The following is a 27,448-nucleotide window of genomic DNA, read 5'->3' as shown; positions in this document are numbered from 1 at the left end:
ATGAGAGTACTTCAATCAACAAGTGAGAATGAAATGAAAAGCTCAAACTTGAAGATATGTAGGGAGAAGAGGCAATCATCAACTATAGATTACTGAAGCATCAATGTCTTCCACCAAAAACTTCCACAGTATTTAATGATTGAAAAAACACATAACTGCATTAACCTGTAGATATCAACAAATGACTTTAATGAGTATCCCATAATCGCTATATTCACAACAATATGGAAATTTTGAAGACTATGAACAACACAATGTATCACAAATATGTCATTAAACTCCAATGGTAACTTCATGAGGCATGATCTCTGGGGTAGGTGCGCTGAGGACTGGTTCTGTGATCTGACCAACACTCACTTCAGACTCTATCTTATCTTTGCATTCAGCAAGACCCCCAGATTGATCCTGGCTTTCTTCAGTTTCTCTGGTGCATGCTTCCTGGTTTTGTCCTTCTTCTGTGGTAGCCTTTGGTTGTGACTTAACAGGCTTTCCTTCAGCTTTAGTAGCCACATTTTCCTGAGAATGGAGCCTATGTTGGGACTTCCTAATAGGCTTCTTTGAATCAGTGACATTTTTTTCGCTTTTAGCCTTTAATCCTTTATTTGAACTATTCTGTTCTCGATTCAGACGTGGGCTGAGACACAACCCACCACCTTCTGAAGAGTTGTTCAATGAAGAAATGGGGTTCTTGTGCCTTCCAAGCTTTGGAGATTTTGCCCGTGTGGTTGGTATCTAAATTGTTTGGAAGAGATGAGTCACACAAATGTTGCTATACAAAAGCAAACAAAGTGAAGCAGAGGCTGAAGAAGAGAGTAGTAAAGGAATTGGGAAAAAAAAAAAAAAACTTTCAGGTTGTAGAAAGGTCTGGAAATAGCAGGAACATTGGCATCAGATAAAATAGAACAGTCACCTTCTTCAGTTCAATTTTCGGAGGAGCCTCTTTATAGAAACTTGGCATGGGTGCTGCCTTAAATGTCAGGCTCTTCCTTAGTTGCTTGATCTCTGCCTCCTGGCTTTCCTGCAAGACAAGCATATATAAAACATAGTGAATATGCTGAAAAGGGCCATGTGTGTGTGTAAAACAGGAAATAAAAAAAAATAAATAAATATATAAACCAAGAGAAAGGTAGAATTTTCTGAGTGCTGTAAATTAGTCCCAAGACCTTCGATTTTGCTTGCGAGTTATTTTTTTCTGCTTCTTTAGCCTGAATCTTCTCTTCTAGCTTTGTATAGAACTGATGAATAATGAATAAAGTTGATTAGTGTTATGCATTGAAAACAAAACTATCAACCAGGTCTTAAAGTACATGTTAGCAACCTCCTTCCGTTTTTCAGCACGTTCATCCAACCTGAAGGAAAATCCAGAACCACTGCTCCTTCGCCCACCAGGTGTATTACTTCTGTTGAAAATACAGAATACCATGCAAGTATCAATACAACAGATTGGACAATTTAGTTACAGACGGTAAAGAGATGATCAACAGTAATAACATAATGTTCTAGGATATGAGCCATACGAAGAAATGGAATGAGCATCGTCGTCCTCTTTGATTGGCAGGGTTGTCTTTACAGTATTTAAAATTTGGTCTGATCTGTAATTGCATTGAATATCATAAATGATTAATCATTCAGCAGAATCAAGTTTCCCATGGACACATTTATTTTCAAGCACATATTATACAGAAACAAAATGGACAAGTAGCACGTACGAACTTTGTTGAACAAAAAATAATAAAGATTAAGTAAACTCCTGTACTGAAGACGTACCGTGTCCCATTGGATGAACTATTAGCTGATGCATTCACAGAACCAGACTTTCCAGACTGATGCAATTAAGCATGGACATTAGCTACATGAAGTTAACGTAAAATGAAGAGTATAAAATATAGATGCAGCATATTGAAAAAGCCTTACTGCAGAGCCTCTAATGCTAGGTATTGATGCTAAAGAAGTCCTCTTGATGGAAGCTCCACCAGCTGTGTTCTCTTCATTTGAATGTACTCCTGCGGATGCACGTCTATTTTGGTGATTCAAACGAGAAGCTGAAAAAGGAGCTTCAGCTTTGGTTGCATTTCCTCGAGCATGTTTGATTTCTGTTTTCACTGGGTACACATCAATGCTCTTCTTCATAACATCAGCACGAAGTCCTCTAGCTGGGAAAGAAAGACTCTGAGAAAGTATTGCCCTCTGGTTACGAGAAAGTTGAGTCGCGCCTTTCAAATTAGGTTTATCGTTGGCCAATTTGTTCTTTGAAAAACCATTGTTTGGAGCATGAGGAACCTGAACAAAACGGGAAGTAGGGGGATAATTTGAACAAGTTTGGGACATGAAAATTGATAAGAGAAACAACTCAAATGACAGAAAATTCTGGCATGCAGTACCTTTGTAGCTTTTGAATTTTTAGCAGGCAGAACAGTTACAGAGGCTTCAACTGCAACTCCAGAAGAGTGAATGCCTTCATCTTTTGTTTCAGGTTCAGATAGTCCATTCATGGCAGGAACTTCTATATTACCATCAGCATTCTTGCCCTCTTTGTTCGAATCCAGTACTGATCCTTCCACATATTTTTCTTCAACAACACAACTCTCATCCTCCATTTAGCAAATACTTAAAGAAAAGAAAAAAGATGTTAGCACTTAGCAGAGTCAATCAATGTCCCCAACATGCATAAAGAGTACAACATTTGGCTTAATCCATAAATCACACAACGAACAGTTAAAGCAAAATTGAGGAAACAAAGAAACCAAGACACCTTAGTCTTATGTTACTTTGATTTAACATAAATGATGCATCTTCAGTAAACACCAGCAAGACATATGAGGGCAGGAAATAACAATACATAATGAGTACCCTACCCTCCCCCCAAGAACTCAAATCCAATACAATATGCTCAACTAATGTTCAGATCCTTGAAAGGTAAAGGTCTATCCTGCTATTTCCCTATGCACCAAAAAATAAGATGACGAGCAACCCTCCAGAAAATTAATTTTATAATGTCCAGCTTTATCCCTCCATCCAAAAAGAAAATGTAAAACACAATTGTGGCATGAAAAACCAAAAACACCAAGAAAAAATTTTCTTGATGAAATTATCCTAATATAGCCACCCCAAGAATGAGTTCCCATCATTTCAGTCATGAAATGCTTGAAAGTCTAGATCATAATGTATATTGTACCAGGCCCACAACACACAATTCTCCACATGTCAACAGTTATGCAAAATTTGTTGATAAAATACACATCTGCACAGCAACAGAAGTCAACCCTTCTACAGGCTCACACTCAACACTTCATCCCATTCACAAAATCCCATCAAGCCTTCCTTAACTGTTATGTGGCTCAAAATTACTTCAAGAAGAATGAAATCAAACCAATTGAGCCAAAATGGTATAACCAATCTATTGTGAGTGTCAATATTGGCTCGTGGTTTTAAGTTCTTGTGCACTCACATTTTTCAAACAACAAGAGGTTTCTTGAGATCATTGATACATGAAAAGACCCAAAATAGGATAAGTAACAGTAATAAAAAAAAATAAAAAAAAACCCAGATACGCAATACAATAAGCAGTACAGATGTTGAAGAATCCAAGGGACAAATCATCATAGATCAAAGAAACACAGAACTTACAGAGTTCAGTAGGCAGTTTCCGAACTTGGGTTCTTGAATTTGGGCTTAAATTGTTTATAGGACCACTCAGAGACTGATTGATACTGAGACTAAGGCACAATGTAAACAAAATTCCAAGATTGAATTATGATAGAGAGTGAACCAAGAAGAATAGAAGAGGGAAGCAGACTAGAGTATGGGAATATATTGATAGTGGTTTGGACTAGAAGCACTTGGTGATGGTTAAGTGCTTGTGATAGTTGAACTTGAAAGCTATAGAGAGTTGGTGTCACGCTCTGGTGTGGTTCGAGAAATCCGAGAAGAGAGAGAGAAGGGGAGTGAGAGTTGTGGAAAGCAGATGAGAAAGGAGGCTTTGAACTCTCAATGAAGTGGATTAGAATTAGATTGGTAATGGTGAGAAAATGACTAAACTGCCACTGGGGGAGTTACTAGCAGTTTTGAATTCTGAATGGTGATGGAGGGAAAAAAAGGGGAATGAGGGATGATATTGCAATGCAAGGTGTTCATGGACAGGAGAGGAAATGGTATTGGAATTTATTTGAGGAAGTTTTCAGAGTTTTTCTTGTTTTGGTAAGAAAATGAACACTAGGATATTCTCTCCTTTATAATGAGGTTATCAGGTTATGGCATATTCACATTACTTGTGGATTTTGAGTTAAAGAAGTTATAAATTCTTTTTACCATTTATGAGGTTTGGAACTTGGAAGGAGGATTATTGTTTGATAACTATTCAGAGATCTTTGTAATACGTCTTAAACGCCGATTGAATAATTCAAAAAACATGTCCTATTTTAAGGACCTTATTTTACCAATTACATATTGGTGTCCTAGTATTTCACTTCACAATGTTGGAGAGATCCAAGTTTGATTCTCCCTCTCCCAAATGAGAAAATAACCTCATTTTGATGAAAAAAAAAACTAAAGAATAATTTTTTAGGGATATATGACCTTTCTATTTTCTCTTTAGATAGGGGAAATGACAATCAATTAATTATGTCTCAACTACGACTTTGTCCTATTGCGTACATACAGATCAATGTATTATTTGTGTAAATAATCCAAAAGTGCTTCAAATAGTTTTCTTCTATTTAGTAAATTAAGGAGAAAAGCGAGAATTGAATTTGATCTTATTATGAGCGTGCTTCAAATAAATTGATATCATATATAAATATTGAGTTCACATTTTCCTTAAAAGGAAAAAAAGTTGAAATAATTGGATTAAACTCACTTTCATTAAAGCACTTTTGTAATACTTAGTCATATATCAAATTAGGTCATTCTATACTTTGGTCACAAAGATTGTTAGTTGAATTCCTACATGAAGCTTTAAGTTAAATAAATCTCTACTTTGAGGACTTGGGGTAGGCCAGTTGGCCAAGCAGTTGTGCTGCCCCTCACCTCACCGGGTTTCGATCCCCCATCCCCCTTCTAGGCCTCTTTCCTTGGCCTCCCTTTTGTAACAAAAAAAATAATAATAATAAATCTCTACTTCCTTGATGTATGAGTATGATCATCATAAATATGAAGAATTTAATGATTCATGCCTATTGTCTTGTCCTTAATATTCATCAACTTCTAAATTAAAAGCCTAAAATGAAAAATTTAATATCTAGGCACTATACTTTTTATTTTCTTTAAATTAATGACAAGAATGATAGTTTTTATTGATTTCCTTAAAGTGAGAGAAATAACTTGAACATGGATTGTCTCGGAAACAAAAAATAAAAATTGTACACGAGTGTAAAGATGGTTACTTGGAACATCTATGCATAAGATATTGGTTTCCACAATTTTGTTGATCACTATAACCATAACATAGCATTACCATTTCATTCAATATCTGTAGTATGCTATGTTTAATCGGAAACTCCTTACGTTATGTGATTGTACAAATTATCCTCAAATGCTCAGCATGACCCCTAAGACCTAATCTTCCACAATTTAATTACAAGGATGATCAAAAGTATTAATCAATGTTTCACTCAAATCTAATTAGAAGGTTATCATTGTCAGTCTCCTACAAATAGTGGGTGGTGATAGATAAGGATAATGAAATTTCTCTTTCCCATTTTGTTTTAGCTTTTAAATGGAACTTTCAAATTGATTAACAATAAGTTGATAACAACGCAAGCAAGGGCATTATGGTCAGACAACATAAACCAATAGAATTAATAGTAAGGGCAAAATGGTCAATAGCTAAGGAACAAATTATTGAAAACCGGAAGGCTACTGCTGGAGAACGTTGGGGGAGAGCGTTCATGTGTGTGGGGGGGGGGGTCACAGGTGGTGTTATTGTCTTTCTTGCTCACGTGGCACGACCAAGCAACATGATTGGTCTCACGTTAGGCCAACCTGGGACACCCCACCACGTCCCACCAACTGCGCGTGAGCTGTAACAACGTGTGTGGGAGAGAGAGTTGATCGAACGGCTGCTGCGAATTCGGCGGACGATCTGAGCCGTCAGTTTGGCATCAATCATGCTCCACGTTTTGGAGGACTTGGAATTTTTTGGTTTTGGTCGGGATTTTGTTGGTGGAGCGTTGCATTCAACGGCTAGGCTGGCTTCTCGAGTGTCCTCTTCAATCTTCATTGTGATTTGGCACTTGCCATTATGGGCCTCATATGGGCCTCGTGGCCCATGAAAAATACATTGTTTTCTTTCGTACAATTACTGGCAGTATTTGTCTATTTGATTAAGGACACTATTCATCAGTGATCTGTTATAATATTTCCATCATATATAATCAAGTGAGGTTTGTTTGGTGTGTTAAAAGATAAGAAGTATTAAAACCATACCAAAGTGGGGCATTCAACCAATGCTTAAGGATAAGAAGTATTGAATTATGTCCATCAGTCCATGCTTGATAAACTAAGCTTGTTTGACACAATAAATTTCTCTTTTGTCGACCAATGAATTGGTTATTGATCCGATCCCAACTCTTTTCTCCTCCTTTGTGCCTAGAATTGGATTGAATATGTTAAAGAAGAATATGGATTAGTCATAAGGGGTTGATATATAAAACTTATCCCCTTCAATCCCCACAAAAATGACTAGATTAACCCTTTTATGATTAATCTATCTTCTTCCTTCATGTTGGAAAAATAATATTGCTAAATTTAATCTTTAAATAGATGAGACGAGCAATCGGCACAAGTGTCAAGCCTTTAGCATTCGAAACTGTTCGATAGTTTAATCCGGCAATAGAACTGCTAGTTAGTTTCAATAATTTTGTGAATTACTATTAGTTAGTTACAATGTGAAGCTATTTATCAGGTTCAAGGGGGCTCGACATTATAAAACACAATCACTGATTTTATAATATAGGCCGATTTATCTTCTTCATTCAAGTTAGAAGACATCATTTATCTTCTTCCTTCAATATACATTGAATCTAATTAGTTAACATATTCAATCCAAATTCCTGAGCACCACCAGACGAATCTATCTTATAAGTTATAACATATTTAGCCAAATTCTTGCCATGATTGTAAAGTTAAAATGGGTTACTACACATGTTATAAACCTCCATCCTCCTAATCTTAAATATATATGTTTGCAACATTAATTAGAAAATGATGCTTGACAATGAAACATTATGGCCACATAACCAGTTTGTCTACGCTAATAGACATGTTGTAGAAAAACTGCAGTCTAGACTTGAAACAAGTCATATGGAGCTAGCAAGCCAATTATGCACTCATTTGGCCCCCCATCCCACAGAAACTTTTGGTTTTGTTTTGGTCAGTCTTACTGAAAAACTGAAAAACTGGGCCTTGTTATTTCTTATAATATTGCAGGGATGGGGGGTCCTCCTCATAACAATTTAAAGATTTTTTTGTTCCTTTTATCTGTTTTTCTTAGGTCCAAGTATCAATTGGTCCAAAATTTTATTTCACCTTTTTTGATGTCTTCATCTTTTGAAATACCATTTTCCCTAGCTACATAGCCTACATTGCAACAAAAAAGGAAGACAACAATTTTTGGTACGCTGGAAGACAATAATTTTGCATAATAAAACCAATATATCCTCATTCTTCTAAAATATATATATATATTATGTGTCTTTTTTTTTGTTAAAATTTGATTGCATATTTTTTAACATTTTTTTTCTATTTTAAATTTAATTTTTTGGAGAGATTTAAACGTGAGACCTCTTCAACATAATAGGGAGAAAAACTGCTAGAATGTTATAAATATTAAATAAGCGTAATATGATCCGACTATGTATGAACTATTTTTTGTAAGCATGCGTAAGTGTTAAAAGTTCAAAATATTTTGTAGTGATGAAAATCAAAAATATTTTTGAATTTTACATTCTGCATCTAATGTGATTTTAGAAGTAAAATTTGAATTTTTTTAATTATTTCAGAATCGGAATTTTCAATCTAAGTTGCATTGCACCCCATATTAATTCTCCTCATTTTTTCCTCATCTATCATTTTTGTAATTAATTTAGTTTTGTATTGCACATTCCACACAAATGTCTCATTGTCCATTTGTCCCTCATCTCTCAGACCCATAATATTGTGTAAGACAATATAATTTGGTCCATGTCTATTCATTTTCGTGGATATACAGATTGCATGAACTGACCAATTGTATATAAAAGGAAAGAAAAAAAAAAGGGATAAGAACAATAACAGATGCCTAAACCTTAACCTATGTGCAATCAGAGCATAAAAATAAGACATGTGATAAATAGATTGATGGGCGATCGAGTTTGGAGCGCAAAAACTGAAAGTGGTGCTTGTGAAGCCCTGTAGTGAGTGGAAATAGATTCTTTTATCTCTTAAAATTGTTTAAGTTTTAACTTGAGTGTGTAATATAAAAAAAAAATTGTAAAGTAATGCCAAACAAGTAGAGGTGTTAAATCTAGAAGCATTACCTTCCTCTTGCTAAGCTATAAATATCACTGGGAAAAAATCAAATGAAATAAATATATATCATTAACCAGTGACTAGAATGAATCCTGCATCTTTATGCATGAGAGAGAGAGAGATAGACTCAGTTTTCCCCATCACATATTCTATTTCCTTAATATACAATCTGTTCAGATACAAATTAGTAAATGAAAACTAACTGAATAAATTCAAATATAGGGAAGTAGGCACCTATCAATAATTGACCAAGACCTGATGAACCATAAACCTTGAAAGTTTCATACATTCACAAAAGATTGGAGGAAAAACTGACCCAAAGAAAAAAATACCTCACTACCATGTTAACAAACAGATAGAGCCTCCCTAAATCCAATGCTAAAAGTACTATTCTGAAGGCCCTTCTTATCAAAATCTGCATTGCCTTTCTGCATCATGGCAACAAACTCGTTGTAGTCTATTCGACCATCCTGAAAAATAAACAAGTAACAGTACTTAATACCAATGGAAAATATACCCTCATTTACTTAAGAAAATTTTCTTTGTTGTTTCCCATAATCAGAAAAACATGACAACCCCCATAATTCGAAAAATCTTCATGTAAATAATCATTGGGTCTCAATCTAGTCCCTCTGTGTGCCACATAAGTACTTACATTATCCTGATCGATTTCTCGGATCAGTTCTTCCAAGTGGACATCCACAATGCCAAACTCCTCACAGGCTTGTTGAAGTTCATCTTGAGTGATATAGCCACTGCCATCTTTGTCAAAATATGAGAAAGCTGCAAATAAATGGTCTTCCCTCTCTACTTTGTTTAGATGCAATGTTGCTGCTATGAACTCCCCATAATCAATTGTGCCACTATTGTCAACATCTGCCTGCAATTCAGAACAAGTAACATTTACATCATACGAATTAAAGATCCACATCATTGACAAACAGCAGTACTACTTCTTTTCCTATACATGGATCTCTTTAGCATAATTATCCCGAATGGGGTAAAATGGAACTTCAAACACGATAGTTGGTCAGTGAATTTCAAAGAGTCCGAACATTACTATCACACAAATCTTTTAAAAAATATTATGAAAATAGTTTGCTGGAACCAAAGAAAGGAAATTGATATGGTAGATATTAGTTAGAAGAGGTTAACTCTAGCATTTTCCTACTCTTGGATAAACTAAAAAATAAACATGGTATGGCACCTCAGAGATAATAGAAGTTCTGAACAAATTGCAAGCATAATAAAGTAAATATTCCCATAATCAACAAACTAGTTGGATGATGTGAATATCTAGAAGAATTTTAGATTTTTGTTATGCCCGCATGCATAATTTTTGGGCAACCTGTAAAAGGTAAAGGGTGGCATCATTCAGTTTAGAGGGAAAATCCTGATAGAATACTTACAGCCTGCATAAGATCATATATTTCAGACTCATTTAGATTAGCTCCAAATCTTTTCAGTCCATCTTTGAGTTCTTCAAAACTAATTTGACCACTATTGTCAGTATCTATCATTTTGAACATTTCTTTCAAACCAGCAATTTCTTCTTCAGAGAGGTTCTCTGCAATGACCTGCAGGCAATAAAGTAAAATTAGAAGACCATTTCTTCAAGGGATTTTAGTATATGATTGAAGCCACCGTTCACAAAAATTTATTATATTGAGTGTCTAGTACTCTTTGGAGTTTGGATTGACTTTATAAAATATAATTGCAAAGACTTACTCTAAGAGCCATTTTCTTAATTTTGTTCATTGCAGAAAACTGCTTCAAGCGACTTAAGACTGCGGAATCAAGAGGCTTGTCTGGAGCCACTCCATCAACCTGAACCCAAGGGTGGCCTGCAAGAAATCAGAACAAACATTACCAGTTTTAATGCCGATGGCATCCTCCAAGAGATGAGATCAATTTTTTCCCTTACAAAAATTTCACCCCCGTAAGATTCATTGCAACTAATGATGGCTTTCAGGGTGCAATTCATTCTACATTTAGGCTTAAATACTATGGGATATAATTCTAAGAGAAAATTTTCACTAGATTTGTTAGATTTTAAGAAGTTCATTTCTGAGACAAAACATGAGATCGAATTCATTCCTCAAGCCTACTGTTGACAAGGGGATTGTACTAGTGTCACTTTCTTAACATATCTAAATAAATAGAAATATATAAACTTACACAGAACTTGATGAGCAGTTAGCCTCTTTTTTGGGTTTCTAACAAGCATCTTCTTAACTAGATCTTTCGCACTTTCAGAAATGCTTGGCCAGGGATCCGTTGAGAAGTCAAGATCACCATGCAAAACCTCTTCAAATATCTCTTGCTCAGTTTCTGTTTTGGAATGAAAGAACGAATAAGAACAAAAAAAAAATGACAACTGTTTTCTGGAAATGCACACACACACATATGAAACATCTTAAAACTCTTACCACCCCAAAATGGAGGTACCCCGCTTAAGAGAATGTAAATGATAACACCAGCACTCCAAACATCTGCTTCTGGACCATAGTGCTTGCGCAAAACTTCAGGTGCAACATAATATGGGCTTCCAACCACATCACTGAAAATCTCCTCTGTGAATTAAGTGTGTCAATGATAGACAAGACAGAGCAAAGTTGTAGATAGCACCACAGAATATTTAAATTCTTCTAGGCATAAAAAGAAGCAGAGGGGAAGCATGCAAAAGAACAGAATTCATAATGTACCAAAAAGTTGGCCAATAAATGAGAGAACTATATATTTTTCACAAAGTAGAAGAAATTGAATATATTACTTATTGTAGTGAGTGGTGACCATCACATGGTCTGTCAAGAACATCATTCAGAATTCTAATACCAATCTGATAGGAGTTTGTCCATGAGAAGGTCACCAAAATGTCAGGGTAACAATAAATAAAATCAGAAAAGGAATTGAGAACAAACCTGGCTTAAAGAATATTGATAATCCAAAATCTATAGCTTTGAGGGGAGAATTATCCTTCTCATCTACAAAAAGAAAGTTCTCCGGCTTAAGATCACGATGCATGACACCCAAAGAATGGCAGGCTTCTATAACACCAACTATAGTCCTTGTTAGTTGAGCAGCCTGTCTTTCAGTGTAATGCCCCAACTTGATAATCCTATCAAAGAGCTCACCCCCTGCACATAACTCCATCACAACATGAACAGCAACAGCATCCTCATATGCCGCCTTAATGGAGATTACATTTTCATTCCCTGCCAAGTGATGCATTATTTGAATTTCCCTCCTCACATCATCCACATCTTCTTTTGTCAGCAATTTCCTTTTAGCAATGGATTTGCAAGCATACTGCTTTCCAGTTGCTTTCTCCACACAAAGGAAAGTTGTCCCAAACTGCCCATGTCCAAGCTTTTCGCCCAAATTGTAGTACTCCTTCAGATGACCTGTTTTCGTTTGCAAGACAGACTCAGCCTGAAGCCCTGCACTGCAAACCCTCTTGACATTAGGCTTCTTTGGTCTCACTGGTGCTGCTGTCTTAGTCTCTTCCTTGGATTGCACCTGTCTGATCTCTTCTTTGTCAGTTTCTGGTTGTGCGGGTTTAGTCTCTCTCTTCTGAATTGTTAATTGTCTTGCTGGTGTAGTCCCTTCCTTGTGCTTTTGAGGTTGTACCGGTTCTTTGTGCTTTTCCGGTTGAACCTTCTCTTTACAGTCTTCCTTAGCTATTTTCACCAGTTCTGGGGGCTTGTTTTGAACAACTAGAGTATTTTCTGACGGATTCTTACTCAATGATGGTGTTGTAGTAGCAGTAGTATTATCAATTCCTCTGGTATGTGAAACAAGACCCCCTGTTGATCGAGACCACCAAACTGAATGCGAGACTGAATGGAAGAGTCCATCCTTCGACACACAATTGTTTCCCATCTGATATTGATCCTCTATTCTCACTAAACATCTAAGAGACACACATCATATAAAGGCCACAATCCCATTTCTTTTCTCCCAAAAAGGTAAGTGATTTTGGAATGAAAGGTCCAAAAATGGAGCATTATCCCCCCAATGGACAATAAATACTTCAACCACTAACAGAGAATTGTATTGCACTGTGAACAAAATTCAAACAGATTACAAGCATATCATAATCTTCAAACAAAAGCTGTACCCCAGGAAGAGCTTCATGCGTCAATGCATCATATCGAAGAGTCAGCCAAAAAGTCCATACACATTAATACAATCAAACTAAACCCAAATGACCCAATTGCCTAAACTTTCTTACAAGCTAGGAAAACATTGCACAAGGCACAAAAATCCCTTAAAACCATTCAACCCTACTATGTATATCACCACCCCAACAGAAAACTTCAACCAAAGAAACCCAATAATAGGGGATTAACTATATTGACAAAGTCCACGTCAAAGGCACAAAAGGTAGAAAATTTCAGATCATGAAGCAAAGGGAAAAAAAAAAAGAAACAAAGAATGAATGAATGAATATCTATGAATGTTCTTGGCCAAAAAAAAAAGAATATCTATGAATGTCCGGGCCAAAAAAAAAAAAAAATATCTATGAATGAGAATGAGGAAAACCCAGTGTGGTTTTTGGATTTTGGAGACTAGGGTTTTCGTCAATCTCTGCCTTAACTGTTGAGTATTACACAATCATGCAAATCCGGCACACAAAAGGAGAATGGAAAATGAAAAGGGAATGACAGAGAGAGAGAGAGAGAGAGAGAGAGAGAGAGAGAAGGTTAGGTTTTTCTGTTGGAATGCTTCAAAACTTAAGACGCGTCAAACGTATAAGCTGTCGGGTTATGAGATGAGATTAAATAAAAAACAGAAACAAAGTTTTTTTTTTTTTGACAAAAAAAAGTATTTGTTTTTTTCTTGTTTTCTTGGTCCGGACCATTTGATAAAAAATATTTATTTTGTTTTGACTACGTGGACAAAACTATGAGATTTGAGAAGATTTGAGATTGTTGTGAAATGCTGGCCAAAAAAAAAAAGATTGTTGTGAAATGACCGGCAGGCACCATAAGGTTGGTACCGTACAACTGTGCATGTAGGATTTGGTGGTGGGTCCCATTGGGCCGGGCTCTTCACTGCCGGCAGCCGGCCCAAGCCGGTCCAGTTCCTTTTTTTTTTTTTTTTGCAAATTTTCTTTTTACGTTCAACTACTAATTTACCAAAATTATGGGTAAGGGAATAATTGAGACTTTATCTATCAAGGAAATTGGAGTTACCAAATGGAGCTGGATCCTCTCCTTTTATCTCTTTTTCCTCAAATCTTGTGAGTATCAAATTCATTTAAACAAAATATAAGATTGATTTTGTTCTCCTTATATATTCTTTCCGCAAATTTCGGTTGATTTTTCTTAGAATTTAAGGAATCCAAGCAATTTTTTTGGAAAAAAAATTACAATTTATAATCTTTGTGAATGCACACCATGACCAATTAACCAAGTCATGACAGCACACAACCTAGATCATGGCGCGGTTCACAACACCTTAAGAGCCAAATTTTTATTAAAACCGCATTTACATCCAAAATTTAAGCATGACTCTTGCATTAGATCCATCCTTAGATGGTGATGGCCTGATGGGTCTATGGATTTGAGAAGTTTCCTTAAAAGGTCCTAGCCTATGACATTTCACATGCCATGCGAACCACGCATTACACTCAATGGAAAAATGTAGTCTTTAATTCCCAAATTAATACAATCCTCCAATGCGATTATAGCTTCTTGTTGCAAAGAACTGAAAATGAACATTTTCTTCATTGGTTTGATTTGACACTTAACCCCACAATACTTCATACTTGATGTAACCTCATGGGAACAGCTTGTTGACTCCACGAGGTTGGCTCATTCATGGCTGGCTGGCTTTTCATAACCTTTGATTTGTTTGTTGGTCAGTGAAAATGATGGCTTTGTATTGTATGAAGTAGTCTAGTCGTGTATAGCATTATCTGGGTTGGGTTGGGTTTGGTTTGGTTGGTAGGTAATTGGAAACTTCGTGAAAACACAGAATCTTCATTCCTCATTTGATACCAACAACACTTTGAGGTATGCCACTAAGTAGCAGCAAATGCCGGATTCAATGTGAAACACGAGTCCACTCAACAAAAGCATAACATTTTGAGTAGAAGAATCATTGGATTAAAAAAAGTTCTATGTCGATAGTCGATACCGATGAATAGTGCGTAAGATTCCCAAATAATTATCCTCTAAATCAATCTCGGATTATTTAAACCAATAAGTTCGACAAAATTCCAAAAAAAATCACATTTAACTGATATCGTAATTGATATGCACTTATTCCATTGGTCAACCACCACATCAATTACCCAAAAAAAACTCACATCATGTAATCAGAAAACATGATCTCTCTATCATTACTCCAAATCCCGATCGCCCAATACAGGGCTACGAATGGAAATGGTCTGCCCGTATGTAAACTCTGTGTATGACTGTATTCAACTAAAATCACTACTCATATTCACATCTTAGGGGAAGAAGATGACTCTTGCTGAAACTAAAACCATGAGAAAACCATTGCTTCATAACATGAACATGAATACAATACTGAAAAACGGGTTTGTAGTCAACTCTCTGTGCACTCATAGAAACTGCACTACTATAGGTGAGAAATATTATGTACCCTATATTAAGTAGAACGGGAAGATAGGATAAGAAAAATCAAAAGTTAACATAGTCATTGACAAATGACAACATTGCAGCGATCTAAATGGACTAGCTCAAACGTCTCTTGCCAACGAAGAAAGATCAACATGTCCTGATTCATCTCCACCTGCTTTAGGAAAAGCTTCCTGCTGACGATGGCTTTCAACAGGTACTTCTCGCCTTGTCGATGGTAGTGAGGAAGATCCCTCATCAAAGATGTGTGGAGCTCCAAATACACTGAAGAAGCCATTCTTCATCTCCTCAGCAGCTTCAAAGAACTGGCTGAGCCCACCTAAAAAGCTGCGTTCAATGTCTTCAATATCACTGCGTAGCCCAGGGAAGTCAAATGATCCATGCTCTGATGACCCAATGGAGCAAGACCCTTTGACCACCTTGTCTGTGACATCCTCTTCAGTGTACTCTTTGTTCGATTGCACCACTTCAGCAGGCCTAATAAGAAGTAAAGCGCTCAACAGGGGTTAAATGTTGGTCAATGTTATAGTAAACAAGCCAAAATAAGTACAGACAATGCTCAACAGGGGGTAAAAAGAGAAGGGTATTTTTATGAAGCAGCTAACTCCAATTACTTTCAGAGGCTGCAAAAGACAGAGTTGGCAACACGGTGCTCACAGAAACGTTTAGCTACATAGGTAGCTCATCCTCCCACTTAATAATCATAGTGTTCAAAAATGGGTTTAGGTTTCCCAATTCCATTAAACTACAATGACAATGCGATTTAAACCCACAAGAATCATTGGGTCTTCCAAGTGAAGTTCATCTATAATAGAACGAATGTAATTTGTCCATACAAGCATAAAGCATTTTATCAACTGTTAAACGATTTTACATGCCATACTGGTTTACATGTTGTTGGGGCATTGTTTAAATTAGTCTCATAGCAATTTACCAAGGAATGAATTGTATCACGACTGACATTCAATCCAAATGTTATTAACAGAAACAACCTATTTTGCATGACCGTAAAAGGACCTTAGTGCATATCCATCCGAATTAATAATGTAATCAAAGCCATATAATCAAGTTAGAGGTCTTAGGAGTTGTACTCTTATTGGAATAAGGAAGATTCCAACAACCCTATACATGCTACACATACTTCACTAGACATGGCCCATTCTCATATCTATTTTCTCCTATTTCCATAGATCTTCTTTCGTTAAAGAAAGAAAAGAAATTTGATTCACTTTAGTACTGTGTTGTCATAATCACTGCACAACCAACATTTGCTTCTTTCATTTTCCACCAAATATCATAATGCACCCTTTTCTATCCCAAGCCATCATCCTAATAACACAAAATCCTTTAATTTCTTTTTTAATGAAAAAAAGCTGGTCCCAGAGTTTCATACAGCAAAACTATTAATTTTCAACTGCGTTTTACCTGATCAAGCCTTAAACTATTCAAACCCAAATTAATCTAAAAGCCCTAAAACCCTTCAACTATCTCAGAATCCTCACTTTTCAAGACTCAAAAGAAATTAAAAAAACAAAGCAAAACCCTTCAAAGATCAGTAATACTGAGTATCAATCTATTAACTATGGAGTCTATGACAACACAAAACATGGCAGAACAAGGGTTGTAGAAGTCGAACCCTATCTTGCAACTTGGGCAATTTTCAACAATCCACAAAAACCCTAAATACAAAAAGCGGTGAAAATGTCTTAATTTGCTATGGAGTTTTAGGAACATGGAGAGAGGGACAGAGAGAGAGAGAGAGATTGGCATACCGTCCAACGCATTTCTTGAGAAGCTCCTCGGTCTTCTCACACTTTCTGACGAACTTTCCAGGCTCCACCTCCTCCGTCTTGCACTGCGTCTTCACCACCTTTCTCGTCGAGCATTGTTCGCCGTCCGATCTAGGGCTGAAGTCACCGGCAGATGAATTGTATTTGTAGTCGTATGATTCGTCCTTCGATACCCACCCCATGCTTTCACTTCGCGCTATCTATCTATGCCTCTGTTAGTCTGTTGTGTGGCTTGGCGCAGCGTCCAGAAATCTCTCCGCGATTTTGGTACCGTGAAAATTACTTGTGGGCACAAAGGCGGCAAACTGGACTGAACTTGGGCCTTTTGGGCTATGTTGGCAAGAGGGTTTGGGCCCGCTAAGAACATCCACCACATAAAACGACGTGTGTTCATCGAATGATGACGTATCAGTGGAGAAGGTAAAATATACATTTATAATTTTATAGTGTATGCAGTTTGAGTTATAAGAAGAAAAAAAAAAAGGGTTAAGGTGGCTTGACCATTATTTCAATATTATTTCTGTGATCCTAATTTTTTTTTTATCATTTTTAGTTAATATTTGTTGCCAATTCAAGGATAAATGTCTAATTGAAGTATTGAAGTGCTCATGTAGACATTATAAGTCTTATTTCGTCTTCATTTCACTTTGTTATATTTATATCTACCAAATCTAAGCATGGGCGGACCTATTAAGGGGCGAGTAAGGCAATTGCCCCCAGTCCCCACTCGCCATTTTAGCCACCCACAAGCTTCCCCAACAACCCAGCTTGTGTTTGAAGTATACCTTAAGTGTGGGGGCAAGGTGTTTGAGAAATTGCCTCAAAGAGAGGCTGAAACAAAGGCAAGCTGCAAGGAAGCCAACTTGTCCCCTTAGCTTCACTGCCCTGGCACCACTGCAAGCCTAGAAGTCCGCCATCTCGTCTCCTCTGTTCAAGCGCTCAGCTGCCGCTGGCACAGAGCAGCCATTGGTGTCTTGCCTCCAGGAACAAAAAATTTTGGGTCCGAGGGTGGGTGACAGTTTTTGACATGATACAATAACATGATTTGAACTTGATATAAATTTAGTGGATTTAAATTGATCATTATTTGACATGAACACAATATAATACAATTTGCTAAACAAAAATAATAAGGAGACCGAATTAGTGTCAAACATAAATAAAACAAAAGTTGAACTTTCTCCTAAAGTCGTAACATATATTAACCACTTGAGTAAAAATAAAAAATTTGAAACCATCTTACTAAACGTAAAAAACTGGCCATTTATTAACTAACAATATTGAAGTCAAATATCATACCCCCCCAATAAAATATTGAAGTCAAATAAGGGCATGTCGTATAAGGAAATTGTTTTCAAAATGAAGCAGAATTAAAGACCACGCTCGGTGGGACTCGAACCCACAATCGTCTGATTAGAAGTCAGACGCCTTATCCATTAGGCCACGAGCGCCATTGCTTGTCCGGCAAAATCTTAACTTATTTGACACTATTCACTTCACGTTCGTTTTCGCTCCCATGTTTATATTCAGCTTAACCAAAAATTCCAGCTAAGAAGAGAATTCAGAAAGCAAAGGCATGCCAATGAGAGGCTTAATCAAACTCCAATACTTGTGTTCGAGCTCAACCTTCAAGACCCTTCATTTCCGCTTCTCAAGGTTGTACAAGATTGATCATTTTGCAACACTCACTAAACCATCTAAGCCTAAGAAAACCCACTCGAAAAAAGAAGCAGAAACTAGCTCCTTTGGCTCGCTTTTCACTGAAATAACCGACATTTTAGGCGCTGAAAATGTCACTGCGGATCTATCTCTGTCTGGGATTTTAATATCCAAAGAAACCCATGTGGGGAGTGGTGGGGTTGGGGAAGAGTGCCCACCTTGCACACAAACTGTTTGTGGAAATGCCGAGGATAAGGTGCTGAATGAAAAGGAAGATATAACTGGTTTGGAAGATACAGGGTTGGAAAGTTCGACTGAAAATGATGTTAGCGCGGTCGTTAATGAGGTTACGAAGATTGTCAGGGCGGCAAATGGTTTAGTTTCAATGGAGGAGCTACTAGAAAACATGGGTTTTCAGTTAGATGCAGATATTGTTGACAAAGTGTTGAAGAGGTGCTTTAAAGTGCCGCATTTGGCTTTAAGGTTCTTCAATTGGGTGAAGCTCAAAGAAGGGTTTTGCCATACAACTAAGACTTATAATACCATGCTGTGTATAGCTGGGGAGGCAGAAGAGTTTGGGTTGATGGAGAAGTTGGTGGAGGAAATGGAAACGAACTCGTGCGAGAAAGATGTTAAGACTTGGACTATTCTTATCTCGCAGTATGGGAAGGCTAAGTTAATTGGCAAGGCCTTGTTGGTCTATGAAAAGATGAGGAAATGTGGTTTTGAACCGGATGTAGTGGTTTATAGGTTGATGATACGTGCACTCTGTGCTGCCGGAAAAGCTGATGTTGCAATGGAATTTTATAAGGAGATGGTACAGAAGGACATTGGACTTGACATGAATTTGTATAAGCTGTTATTGAATGGCATAGCTAGATCGGGAGATACTGCTGCTGTTCTCTTGGTTTCAGATGACATGATGAGAGTTTCACAGATTCCAGAACACATTGTTTATGGTAGTGTGGTAAAGTGTTTTTGCATCTCTGGAAGAATCAGAGAAGCTTTAGAGTTTATTCGTGAGCTCAAGAATAAAGAGGTTATGCTTGGCCCTGAGTATTTTGAAACTTTGGTGAAAGGACTGTGTAGGGCTGATAGAATTGCAGACGCTTTGGAAATTTTGGATATTATGAAGAGAAGAAATATCGTTGATGGGAAAGTTTATGGGATTATCATCAATGGATACTTAAGAATGAATGATGTTTCTAAAGCACTTGATCTGTTTCATAGCATGAAAGAATCTGGACATTTGGGTACAACTTCTACCTACACAGAGCTGATGCAACACCTCTTCAAGTTGAATGAATATCAAAAAGGCTGTGAGCTGTATGATGAGATGCTGGAAAGAGGAGTTGAGCCAGATGGTGTGGCCATCACAGCCATGGTTGCAGGTCAGGTCCGCCAAAACCATGTATCTGAAGCATGGAAAATATTTAATAGTATGAAGGGCAGAGGCATTAAGCCCACTTCGAAGTCATATTTAGTATTCATTAAGGAACTTTGTAGAATTTCAAGGACAGATGAGCTTCTCAAGGTTTTGGTTGATATGCAAGCATCCAATATAGTCATTCGAGATGATGTATTCCGTATGGTTATACATCATATGGAGAAAAAGGGAGATATGGATAACCTTGAAAAAGTAAGGCAGATGCAGAGAATCTATAAACTTCAACCCCAAGAAGGAGAGGTATCCAGTAATGATGCATCCAGGGGAGACGAGCTCAGTACAGGTTTGGACTTCAACCATTTAGAACCAGTGAGGATGGATTGTCCCTTATTGGAGACACTTTCAAAGGCCTATGATGAGAAGGATTTGCAAGAAATTTGTAGAGTTCTGTCCTCTTCAACAGATTGGTGCTTAATTCAGGAGGCTCTGGAGAATTCTGCCATTGATTTCACTCCAGGACTCGTTCTGGAAATTTTGAAGAATAGCAGTATGCATGGTGTGGTTGCATTACAATTTTTCTCGTGGGTAGGAAAGCGAACTGGTTATAGCCACACTACTGAAACTTACAACATGGCTATCAAAATTGCAGGACGCGGGAAAGATTTCAAGCACATGAAGAACCTTTTCTATGAAATGACAAGAAAAGATCTCTCAATAACAGCAGATACATGGACAATAATAATAATGCAATATGGTCGAACAGGTATGACAAAGATTGCTGTTCAGATTTTCAGAGAGATGATATCTAATAATTACAACCCAACTGGCAGTACCTACAAGTATTTGATCATATCTCTTTGTGGGAGAAAAGGTAGAAGGGTAGATGAAGCAATTAGAATATTCCAGGAGATGATCCGTGCCAGACATATACCTGACAAAGAATTGGTTGAAACTTATCTTGGTTGTTTATGTGAAGATGGTAAGCTGACAGATGCTAGAAGATGCATAGATTCACTTTGTAAAGTTGGTTTCACAACTCCTCTTAGTTATTCCTTGTACATTAGGGCTCTTTGTCGAGCTGGGAGGTTGCAAGAAGCTTCAGCATTGCTAGATGATGTTGGGGAAGAGCGATCCACATTGGATCAGTATACATATGGGAGCCTAGTTCATGGACTTTTGCGGAGTGGACAACTAGAAGCAGCACTGGCCAAGGTGGATTCTATGAAGCAGGCAGGCATAAATCCAACCGTCCATGTTTACACATCCTTGATAGTTCATTTCTTGAGGGAGAAGCAGATAGGAAAGGCATTAGAAATTTTCAAGGAAATGCAACAGGAGGGTTGTGTGCCAACAATTGTTACTTACTCCGCGCTTATTCGAGGGTACATGAATATGGACATGGTTGCTGAAGCGTGGAATGTCTTTCGCAGTATGAAACACAAGGGGCCATTGCCCGACTTCAAAACTTATTCCATGTTCATTGCTTGTCTTTGTAAGGTGGGTAAATCTGAAGAAGCCATGCAGCTTCTATCTGAAATGTTGAATCGTGGGATTGTTCCCAGTGTTATCAATTTTCGAACTGTATTTTACGGGCTTAACAGAGAAGGTAAGCAAGATTTGGCTCGCACTGTAATGCAACAAAAGTTATCTTTAATAAGAAATCGGAAGTTGTTAACATAATTCCTACCCTTATGTTATGCGCATGAGCATAGTGGTATACCGGTATCTGGTTAACTTGTCTTGATCAAGTGGTCTTATAATTGCCCTAAAATAGAGATAGCTTCCTTCTATGACACTTCTTTGGTACAATGTTCACATTTTATCAAGGGACTTCTATATGCACCTGGCACGTAAGAATTCCAAAACTTCCAATTACACTTTGTGCGCTGATCAAAGAATTAAAATAAATAAGCCTGGGTTAGCTCAAGTAGTGAGGGTGGGTGAAGTAATGGGTTAGGATTAGGATGAGTCTAGGGTTGGATTCCCACATAAAAGTTCTTTATTATTGTAAACAAATGATATTACAATGTAGTTGTTATTCAGTTATGAACTCGTGCTTAGAAACGCTTGCTAGATACAGCTTGTGCATTAACAATTCATACAGCATTATAATTTAAGTGCTATCTCTGAACCATCATAAAAGAATTACAAAAAAATATTTGCAGATCCACCGAGTGTCAACTCCACAATCTTTGTATTTCTAACACTTAATTTGCATCGGAAGGATAGCAAGCAAATGTCAACCAGGTCTTCAGTCAAAATCTGCCTGCAAAAGTGGAAACAATCTAGGATCAAACTACAGCTTCCATTCATGCAAATGAAAGAGGAAAAATAAAAGCATCAAATTGTTTTTCTAAATTTATAGATACTCACATTTTCCCATCAAATCTTTTACTTGTCAATCGTGGAGTTAAAATTTTGTTTGCTTAAGATCCACAACGCTTTCAGACCCAAGAGCCTGAAAGTTGATAAGATGATAGCGGATTGCCTCATTAGTATTATTCATCTGGATATAATCTAACAATGAAAAAATAAAGATCCAATCTTTTCCAATAAAGAATGTGTAGTATACAAACCCACAATTCTATAGTCTCAATTTATTAACTTAAATTACAGAATGAGGACGTAACCAAAGGGTACCTACATTCTCCCATGTGTGTGTGATACATACACTTTGCCCTATATGATGTCCCCTATACTCATTTTGTCCACATTGATGATTTAGTTAAGAATTACTTGTATAGACTACCCTTATTACAGCCTCTTTACAATTTCTTCATTTACACGCTCATAGTAAGTCATTCTCCGGATAGCTTTTACAGCTTCTTCAAAGTTCCGGCTTTGAAATGCATTTGCAAAAGAGTTAGACCAGTGCTCCAGTTTCTCTTGCATCTGGATGAACAAAAACATAGGTAATTTAAAAAATAAATAAATAGAATAAAGGACATTATAGTCATCATCAGCATATTATGATTAACTAAACATTGAATTAAAAAGGTAAACATGCAAGCTCTGGGAACTGGAGTAAACACAAAACCATTACAATAGCATTCCTGACCAGTAGATCAACAAAATGCTATAAGTAATCCTTTTTTGAATCTAAAGAATCCCATTGAAGAACCTTAGTCCATCACTTACCTTTTTTTCTTTCAGCAGTTTGAAACCGTGTGATAGTTCTAAGAACTAAGACTAGGTTTAGGGAAAACTCTAGGAAATTGCTCTACAATCTAGAGTGCAAGACATGTATGTGATGGGATAACAGAACTGTTATATTTGAAAAGGTAATGGGTCATACCAGAGACTGAATCTGATTTAAAGCATCAGAGTCAGCAGCCTCTTCAACAGCTTCCCTGATTTCCATAATCTGAAATTTCAGAGTCAGAAGGTATAAGAAAATCAGTGTCTTTAATGGAGACCAAATATGAGAAACTCAATTATTCACTCAATGAATTTCATCAACTTCAGCATATCCATGCAAACAAAAGAAAAACTCAGTGACACCAAAACCTCTATAGGAACTATGCTTTCTCCAATATTAATAACACAAGCTCATTTTTTAAATTTACAATCCTGTAATAACAGATCACCTCCACATTTACCTCCATTTTCACCACAATACTGTCATTTCACTTGCAACACTGTAACCTCAAATACCCTGTAAATAACTCTATGAACATGCTTCAGCCTTCAACCATCTAGAAGTTTACAAAATATTTTCACCATAAAAGATTTGCCAGGATGGGGAGAGACCCTCATAGATGATATTCATCTAAAACGTGTGCACTCCAATTCCAAATATGTCAAAGATTCCACCTGGCATAGAGTATAAGCAGGATACACAGGTCATGCTTGTAGTCTTGTAGACAAGCAAGTGTGGAAGGCTCCAGTTTTTAGCCACTGTTTAACTAGACTTTTTAATTATGGGAAAAGGCTCCAGTTTCAAAACAGATATAGTTGTTATGCATAGACAGAAAATGGATTGCATAAATACGGGAAATTCAACATTTGCAAATTACCTCAGATAACAACTCTGGTTCTGAAAGTGTCTCTTCTTCATCAATGTCCACACCTTCAAGCTTTAGCTGTAAACGAAATAGCACAATTTAATTTCACAAACTTGCAGAAATATTGAATAGCAGACATTCATAATAAGCATCATCAAGAAACTTTGCCTAGATGATTTTCTCGCTTTGATTTCTTAAACCATGGGACCCAGAAACCAAAATGCAGGCAAAAACCTAACCACGAAGAGATATGAAATATACACAGATTCAAAACCACCTACTGAATAATAAGATTCTTCATCATTTGCAATTTAGCAAACAAAGAATGTGACATCCAGTGATGAAAATATCAAAATATTGGGGCGATATTTTTTTATTTTCAAAGTCCAACAAAGACATGGTGGGAAGTTCATTTCTTCCCCTGAAATCGCCAAAATTTCGGAATTTCGGTGACATATTGGTGAGATTGTCGATTTCGGTGGATACTAATAGAAAAGGCTGGATTTTTTTACAATATTTCCAGAACAATGGTGTGAACACAATAAAGTACCCATAAAACTCATCAACTCTGAGCACATCATATACAAATCTCATAGGCTAAAAGTACACTTACAATGTAGATTGCCCTCGCCAAGGGATTGCTAAGTGTGCGGTATGCATCAATCACCCGAGCAGACTGTTCTGCAGCATACTCTCTTTCCTCCTAACATAACAAACATTAAAGTCAAAGCAAAATTTTCTCTTTTCTATACGTGAAAATTATTATCGTTTTATATCTTTCCAATATTTTTAAATGAAATGTAAAAGAAATACCTCTGATTTTGTATGAACAAGATCAGGGTGCAACTTTTTCTGCCAGGCTTTATACTTTCCCTCCAGACTGTCCACCACACTATCATACTTTCTCTCCCTGTTAACGTTAAATAAAACATAATAAAATATAATAAAATCACTGTAAGGACTGAAACTTCAAAAGTTTCATTCTTTTTTATTTAAGAATAACAGAAACTAACAATTTTGAAACCAATTATTCATTAGCTTTGTTTTCTTATAACCACACACATGGTGAGTGCTGACTAACTGAGTTTCAAATTTTCACTTTCTTTCTACTTTTCTCTCAGCTTTCTCAGCTACCAAACAAACATAAACCACACATTTAAAAGAAAGAGAATATAAACCACAATTGCGTATACGAAACACAGATGAGCATGAGCATCTGATTTTTAGAACCTTAATAACTTACATTCCGAAAATCTGAAAGTAATCCACCGACTGATCCACGGGTTGAATACACCGACAGGACGAGCACATCAGAAATGGCGCCGTTTCAGCCGCGGCACTGCAGTTCCAACAGTTGGCGTCGGCTTTCTCCGCTGATTCGGAGCAGAAATTACATTTTCCAGGGAATTTGTGATTCCCGAGAAAATCGAATCCGCGGAACGAGAAAAGGCGGTGGTCGTTTTCTACATTGGGTGAGAAAAAACTGCGGGATTGGAACTGTCGGATAGGATTGAATGAGAAATGAGGGGTCGAGGTTAGGCTTCGAAGAAGAATGGAGGAGAGAGGAGTGAATAGCTTCTTCTTCGACATTGTTGGAGCTTAGAGACCTCTTCAATTGGAGGCTTGAGCTAACTGTGTCATTGCAACTTCGCAGGGTTTAAGCAAAAATGGCTTTTCTTTTTTTCTTTTTTTCTTTTAGACACAGGAGGAATTTGACTGTAGAGGAAGGGTAAAAGGGTAATCTCATTTTTTTCTTTTTGTATAGGCTTTATTTTATAAGAGTTGCTATTTACACACTTTGTTTTTTTTTTTTGCACACCCTTTCTCTATTTTTTTCTCTTACACACCCCACACACTCAGCTCAAATTCAAAACCTCTCAACACACACCCAACTCATTACCAAAATACCTTCATTTCATTACACACCCTATTTTTCAACACACACACCCACACCCACACACCTCCTCAACCTTCTCTCTCTCACCTCATCTTTCTCTTTCCCACTCTCTCTCCTTCCCTTTCTCCATTTCTATGTCTTCTTCTCTGCATGACATTCCCCCCAACCTTCTCTCTCTCTCTCTCTCTCTCTCTCTCTCTCTCTCTCTCTCTCTCTCTCTCTCTCTCTCCTCTTCTTTGAATGGCGCACATCCACCCCCACCACAAAAAATGGGCATAGGTGGTTCGGCAGACCAGTGCCGAACCCGTCGGTTTCATTCGGCACTGGTCTACCTAACAACCTGCACCCATTATTTTTTGTTGCATGCTTAGGCGAGAGGAAAGAAGAGAGAGAGAGAGAGAGAGAGAGAGAGAGGAAAGAAGAAGGTGGTGGTGGCTGTTTTGGTGGTGATGGTTGTTCTGGCTCGGGTAAGGGGAAGAAGAAGAAGAAGAAAAATGGGGAGGGGGTGTGAACGAGAGAAAAAAGAGAGGGAAAAAGAGGGGATGTGTGGTCTTTTTTCTTGGGTGTATTTTTTTTTTAATAGGGGTGTGCAAAAAGAAAAAAAAAAGTGTAGAAATAGTAGCTCTCTATTCTATAAATACTATCCAAACTATGAGGTCTGTGCACATTCAGACTAAAAATTTTTGGTCACCCCCAGGGGTACTTGTTCGGCAGTGCATACTCAGGATCAGAATCGTTCATTTTTCAGATCACCTATTAAAGATTATCTATGTAAAAAATTAACTAAATCAAAAATCGTTTGGTTATATAATTGTTATAGAATAAATGAAATAAATGGACGGTTTGGTCAAGAAACCACTCTTTAAATACAAACTGTCCATTTGCACAGAGAGAGAGAGAGAGAGAGAGAGAGAGAAAGAGACAGATAGAAGGAGGGGAGGAAGGGCCGGAAAGTGGTGTTGGCGACTGGGTGGTGGGGGATCTGTTTTTGCCAAAAAAAATTAGATTAACATTCTAATTATAATTTTTTGTTTAAACATCATATTTTATATATTTATTAAATATTTTATGAGATGAATTGACAAAAATACCCTTAATTTTAACTGGTAAATGGGTAAAATGTGACGACAGATGGTACATTGTCACGTGAAAGTAAGATTGACAATTTATAAAAAAAATTTAGCGTGGATAGTGTTTACGCATATTCCTCATAGTCTAGATAGCATTTATGCAATAAAGCCTTTTCTATCATCTATTTGGGGGTGATTTTAGGGATTTAACCTAATTTACTCAAAGGTTATTGTATTTGAAACTCATTTTCTAGGGGGGGTGGGGGGGTTATTGTATTTGAAACTCGAGTTCACATTTGCCTCATAGACAAATAATTTGACTTCCAGTCATCTTAGACTTTTAGGGGGGTGTACTCAATCAAGACTTTTAAAGACTTTTGTTAAATTAAAAAGTCAGGAGGTACTCAATCAAGACTTTTATATACTTTTAAAAAGTCTATGAAAGTCATGGGGTACTCAATCAAGACTTTTTAAAAGTCTATGAAAGTCATACGGTACTCAAAATGTCAATGACTTTCACAGATT

At 37.0% G+C, this 27,448-nt stretch overlaps 5 protein-coding genes and 1 non-coding gene across 10 annotated transcripts; 1 reads left to right on the top strand and 5 right to left on the bottom strand.

The window, feature by feature from the left end:
* Window positions 1-57: 57 nt before the first annotated feature.
* LOC147282207 (TPX2 (targeting protein for Xklp2) protein family) lies at window positions 58-3,987 on the bottom strand. Of its 3 annotated transcripts, none has more exons than XM_086247214.1 (9): window positions 3,628-3,987; window positions 2,382-2,607; window positions 1,915-2,280; window positions 1,768-1,823; window positions 1,518-1,592; window positions 1,319-1,397; window positions 1,164-1,235; window positions 911-1,018; window positions 58-732 (listed from the first exon to the last, which is right to left on the bottom strand). In XM_086247214.1, the coding sequence occupies exons 2-9, from the start codon at window positions 2,595-2,597 to the stop codon at window positions 274-276; spliced, it is 1,431 nt and encodes a 476-aa protein (XP_086103340.1). In that variant the 5' UTR covers window positions 2,598-2,607; window positions 3,628-3,987; the 3' UTR covers window positions 58-273. The 3 variants fall into 3 exon arrangements, with proteins under 3 accessions (XP_086103340.1, XP_086103339.1, XP_086103341.1); XM_086247213.1 differs by having other exon boundaries at window positions 1,319-1,400; window positions 3,628-3,986; XM_086247215.1 differs by having other exon boundaries at window positions 671-800; window positions 1,319-1,400; window positions 3,628-3,986.
* Window positions 3,988-8,621: 4,634 nt separating this feature from the next.
* Window positions 8,622-13,182, bottom strand: LOC147282206 (calcium-dependent protein kinase 26-like). Its single transcript, XM_086247153.1, has 7 exons — window positions 11,427-13,182; window positions 10,935-11,078; window positions 10,684-10,836; window positions 10,234-10,349; window positions 9,915-10,082; window positions 9,161-9,385; window positions 8,622-8,975 (listed from the first exon to the last, which is right to left on the bottom strand). The coding sequence occupies exons 1-7, from the start codon at window positions 12,385-12,387 to the stop codon at window positions 8,850-8,852; spliced, it is 1,893 nt and encodes a 630-aa protein (XP_086103279.1). The 5' UTR covers window positions 12,388-13,182; the 3' UTR covers window positions 8,622-8,849.
* Window positions 13,183-15,003: 1,821 nt separating this feature from the next.
* Window positions 15,004-17,190, bottom strand: LOC147282205 (Mal d 1-associated protein). The gene is made up of 2 exons (XM_086247154.1): window positions 16,889-17,190; window positions 15,004-15,593 (listed from the first exon to the last, which is right to left on the bottom strand). The coding sequence occupies exons 1-2, from the start codon at window positions 17,086-17,088 to the stop codon at window positions 15,218-15,220; spliced, it is 576 nt and encodes a 191-aa protein (XP_086103280.1). The 5' UTR covers window positions 17,089-17,190; the 3' UTR covers window positions 15,004-15,217.
* Window positions 17,191-18,284: 1,094 nt separating this feature from the next.
* TRNAR-UCU (transfer RNA arginine (anticodon UCU)) lies at window positions 18,285-18,357 on the bottom strand. The gene has a single exon. It is a non-coding gene; the product is annotated as a tRNA-Arg (tRNA).
* Window positions 18,358-18,470: 113 nt separating this feature from the next.
* Window positions 18,471-21,632, top strand: LOC147282203 (Pentatricopeptide repeat (PPR) superfamily protein). Its single transcript, XM_086248629.1, has one exon. It carries the CDS (start codon window positions 18,483-18,485, stop codon window positions 21,630-21,632), a length of 3,150 nt encoding a protein of 1,049 aa, XP_086104755.1. The 5' UTR covers window positions 18,471-18,482.
* Window positions 21,633-21,941: 309 nt separating this feature from the next.
* On the bottom strand, window positions 21,942-25,627 carry LOC147282202 (iron-sulfur cluster co-chaperone protein HscB homolog). Of its 3 annotated transcripts, XR_015122981.1 has the most exons (8): window positions 25,200-25,627; window positions 24,770-24,866; window positions 24,570-24,659; window positions 23,969-24,034; window positions 23,248-23,316; window positions 22,702-22,844; window positions 22,326-22,410; window positions 21,942-22,218 (listed from the first exon to the last, which is right to left on the bottom strand). XR_015122981.1 is itself a non-coding variant. In XM_086248723.1 (7 exons), the coding sequence occupies exons 1-6, from the start codon at window positions 25,544-25,546 to the stop codon at window positions 22,707-22,709; spliced, it is 807 nt and encodes a 268-aa protein (XP_086104849.1). In that variant the 5' UTR covers window positions 25,547-25,627; the 3' UTR covers window positions 21,942-22,218; window positions 22,702-22,706. The 3 variants fall into 3 exon arrangements, 2 of the variants coding, with proteins under 2 accessions (XP_086104849.1, XP_086104848.1); XM_086248723.1 differs by lacking the exon at window positions 22,326-22,410; XM_086248722.1 differs by lacking the exons at window positions 21,942-22,218; window positions 22,326-22,410 and having other exon boundaries at window positions 22,477-22,844.
* Between the last annotated feature and the right edge of the window lie 1,821 nt (window positions 25,628-27,448).

Source organism: Dryas octopetala, chromosome 6, assembly GCF_963921425.1.
Source record: "Dryas octopetala chromosome 6, drDryOcto1.1, whole genome shotgun sequence".
In the NCBI taxonomy this organism is placed as follows: Eukaryota; Viridiplantae; Streptophyta; class Magnoliopsida; order Rosales; family Rosaceae; genus Dryas; species Dryas octopetala.
The sequence above is the reverse complement of the archived record's forward strand: the minus strand, read 5'-3'. Positions and strand labels throughout refer to the sequence as shown.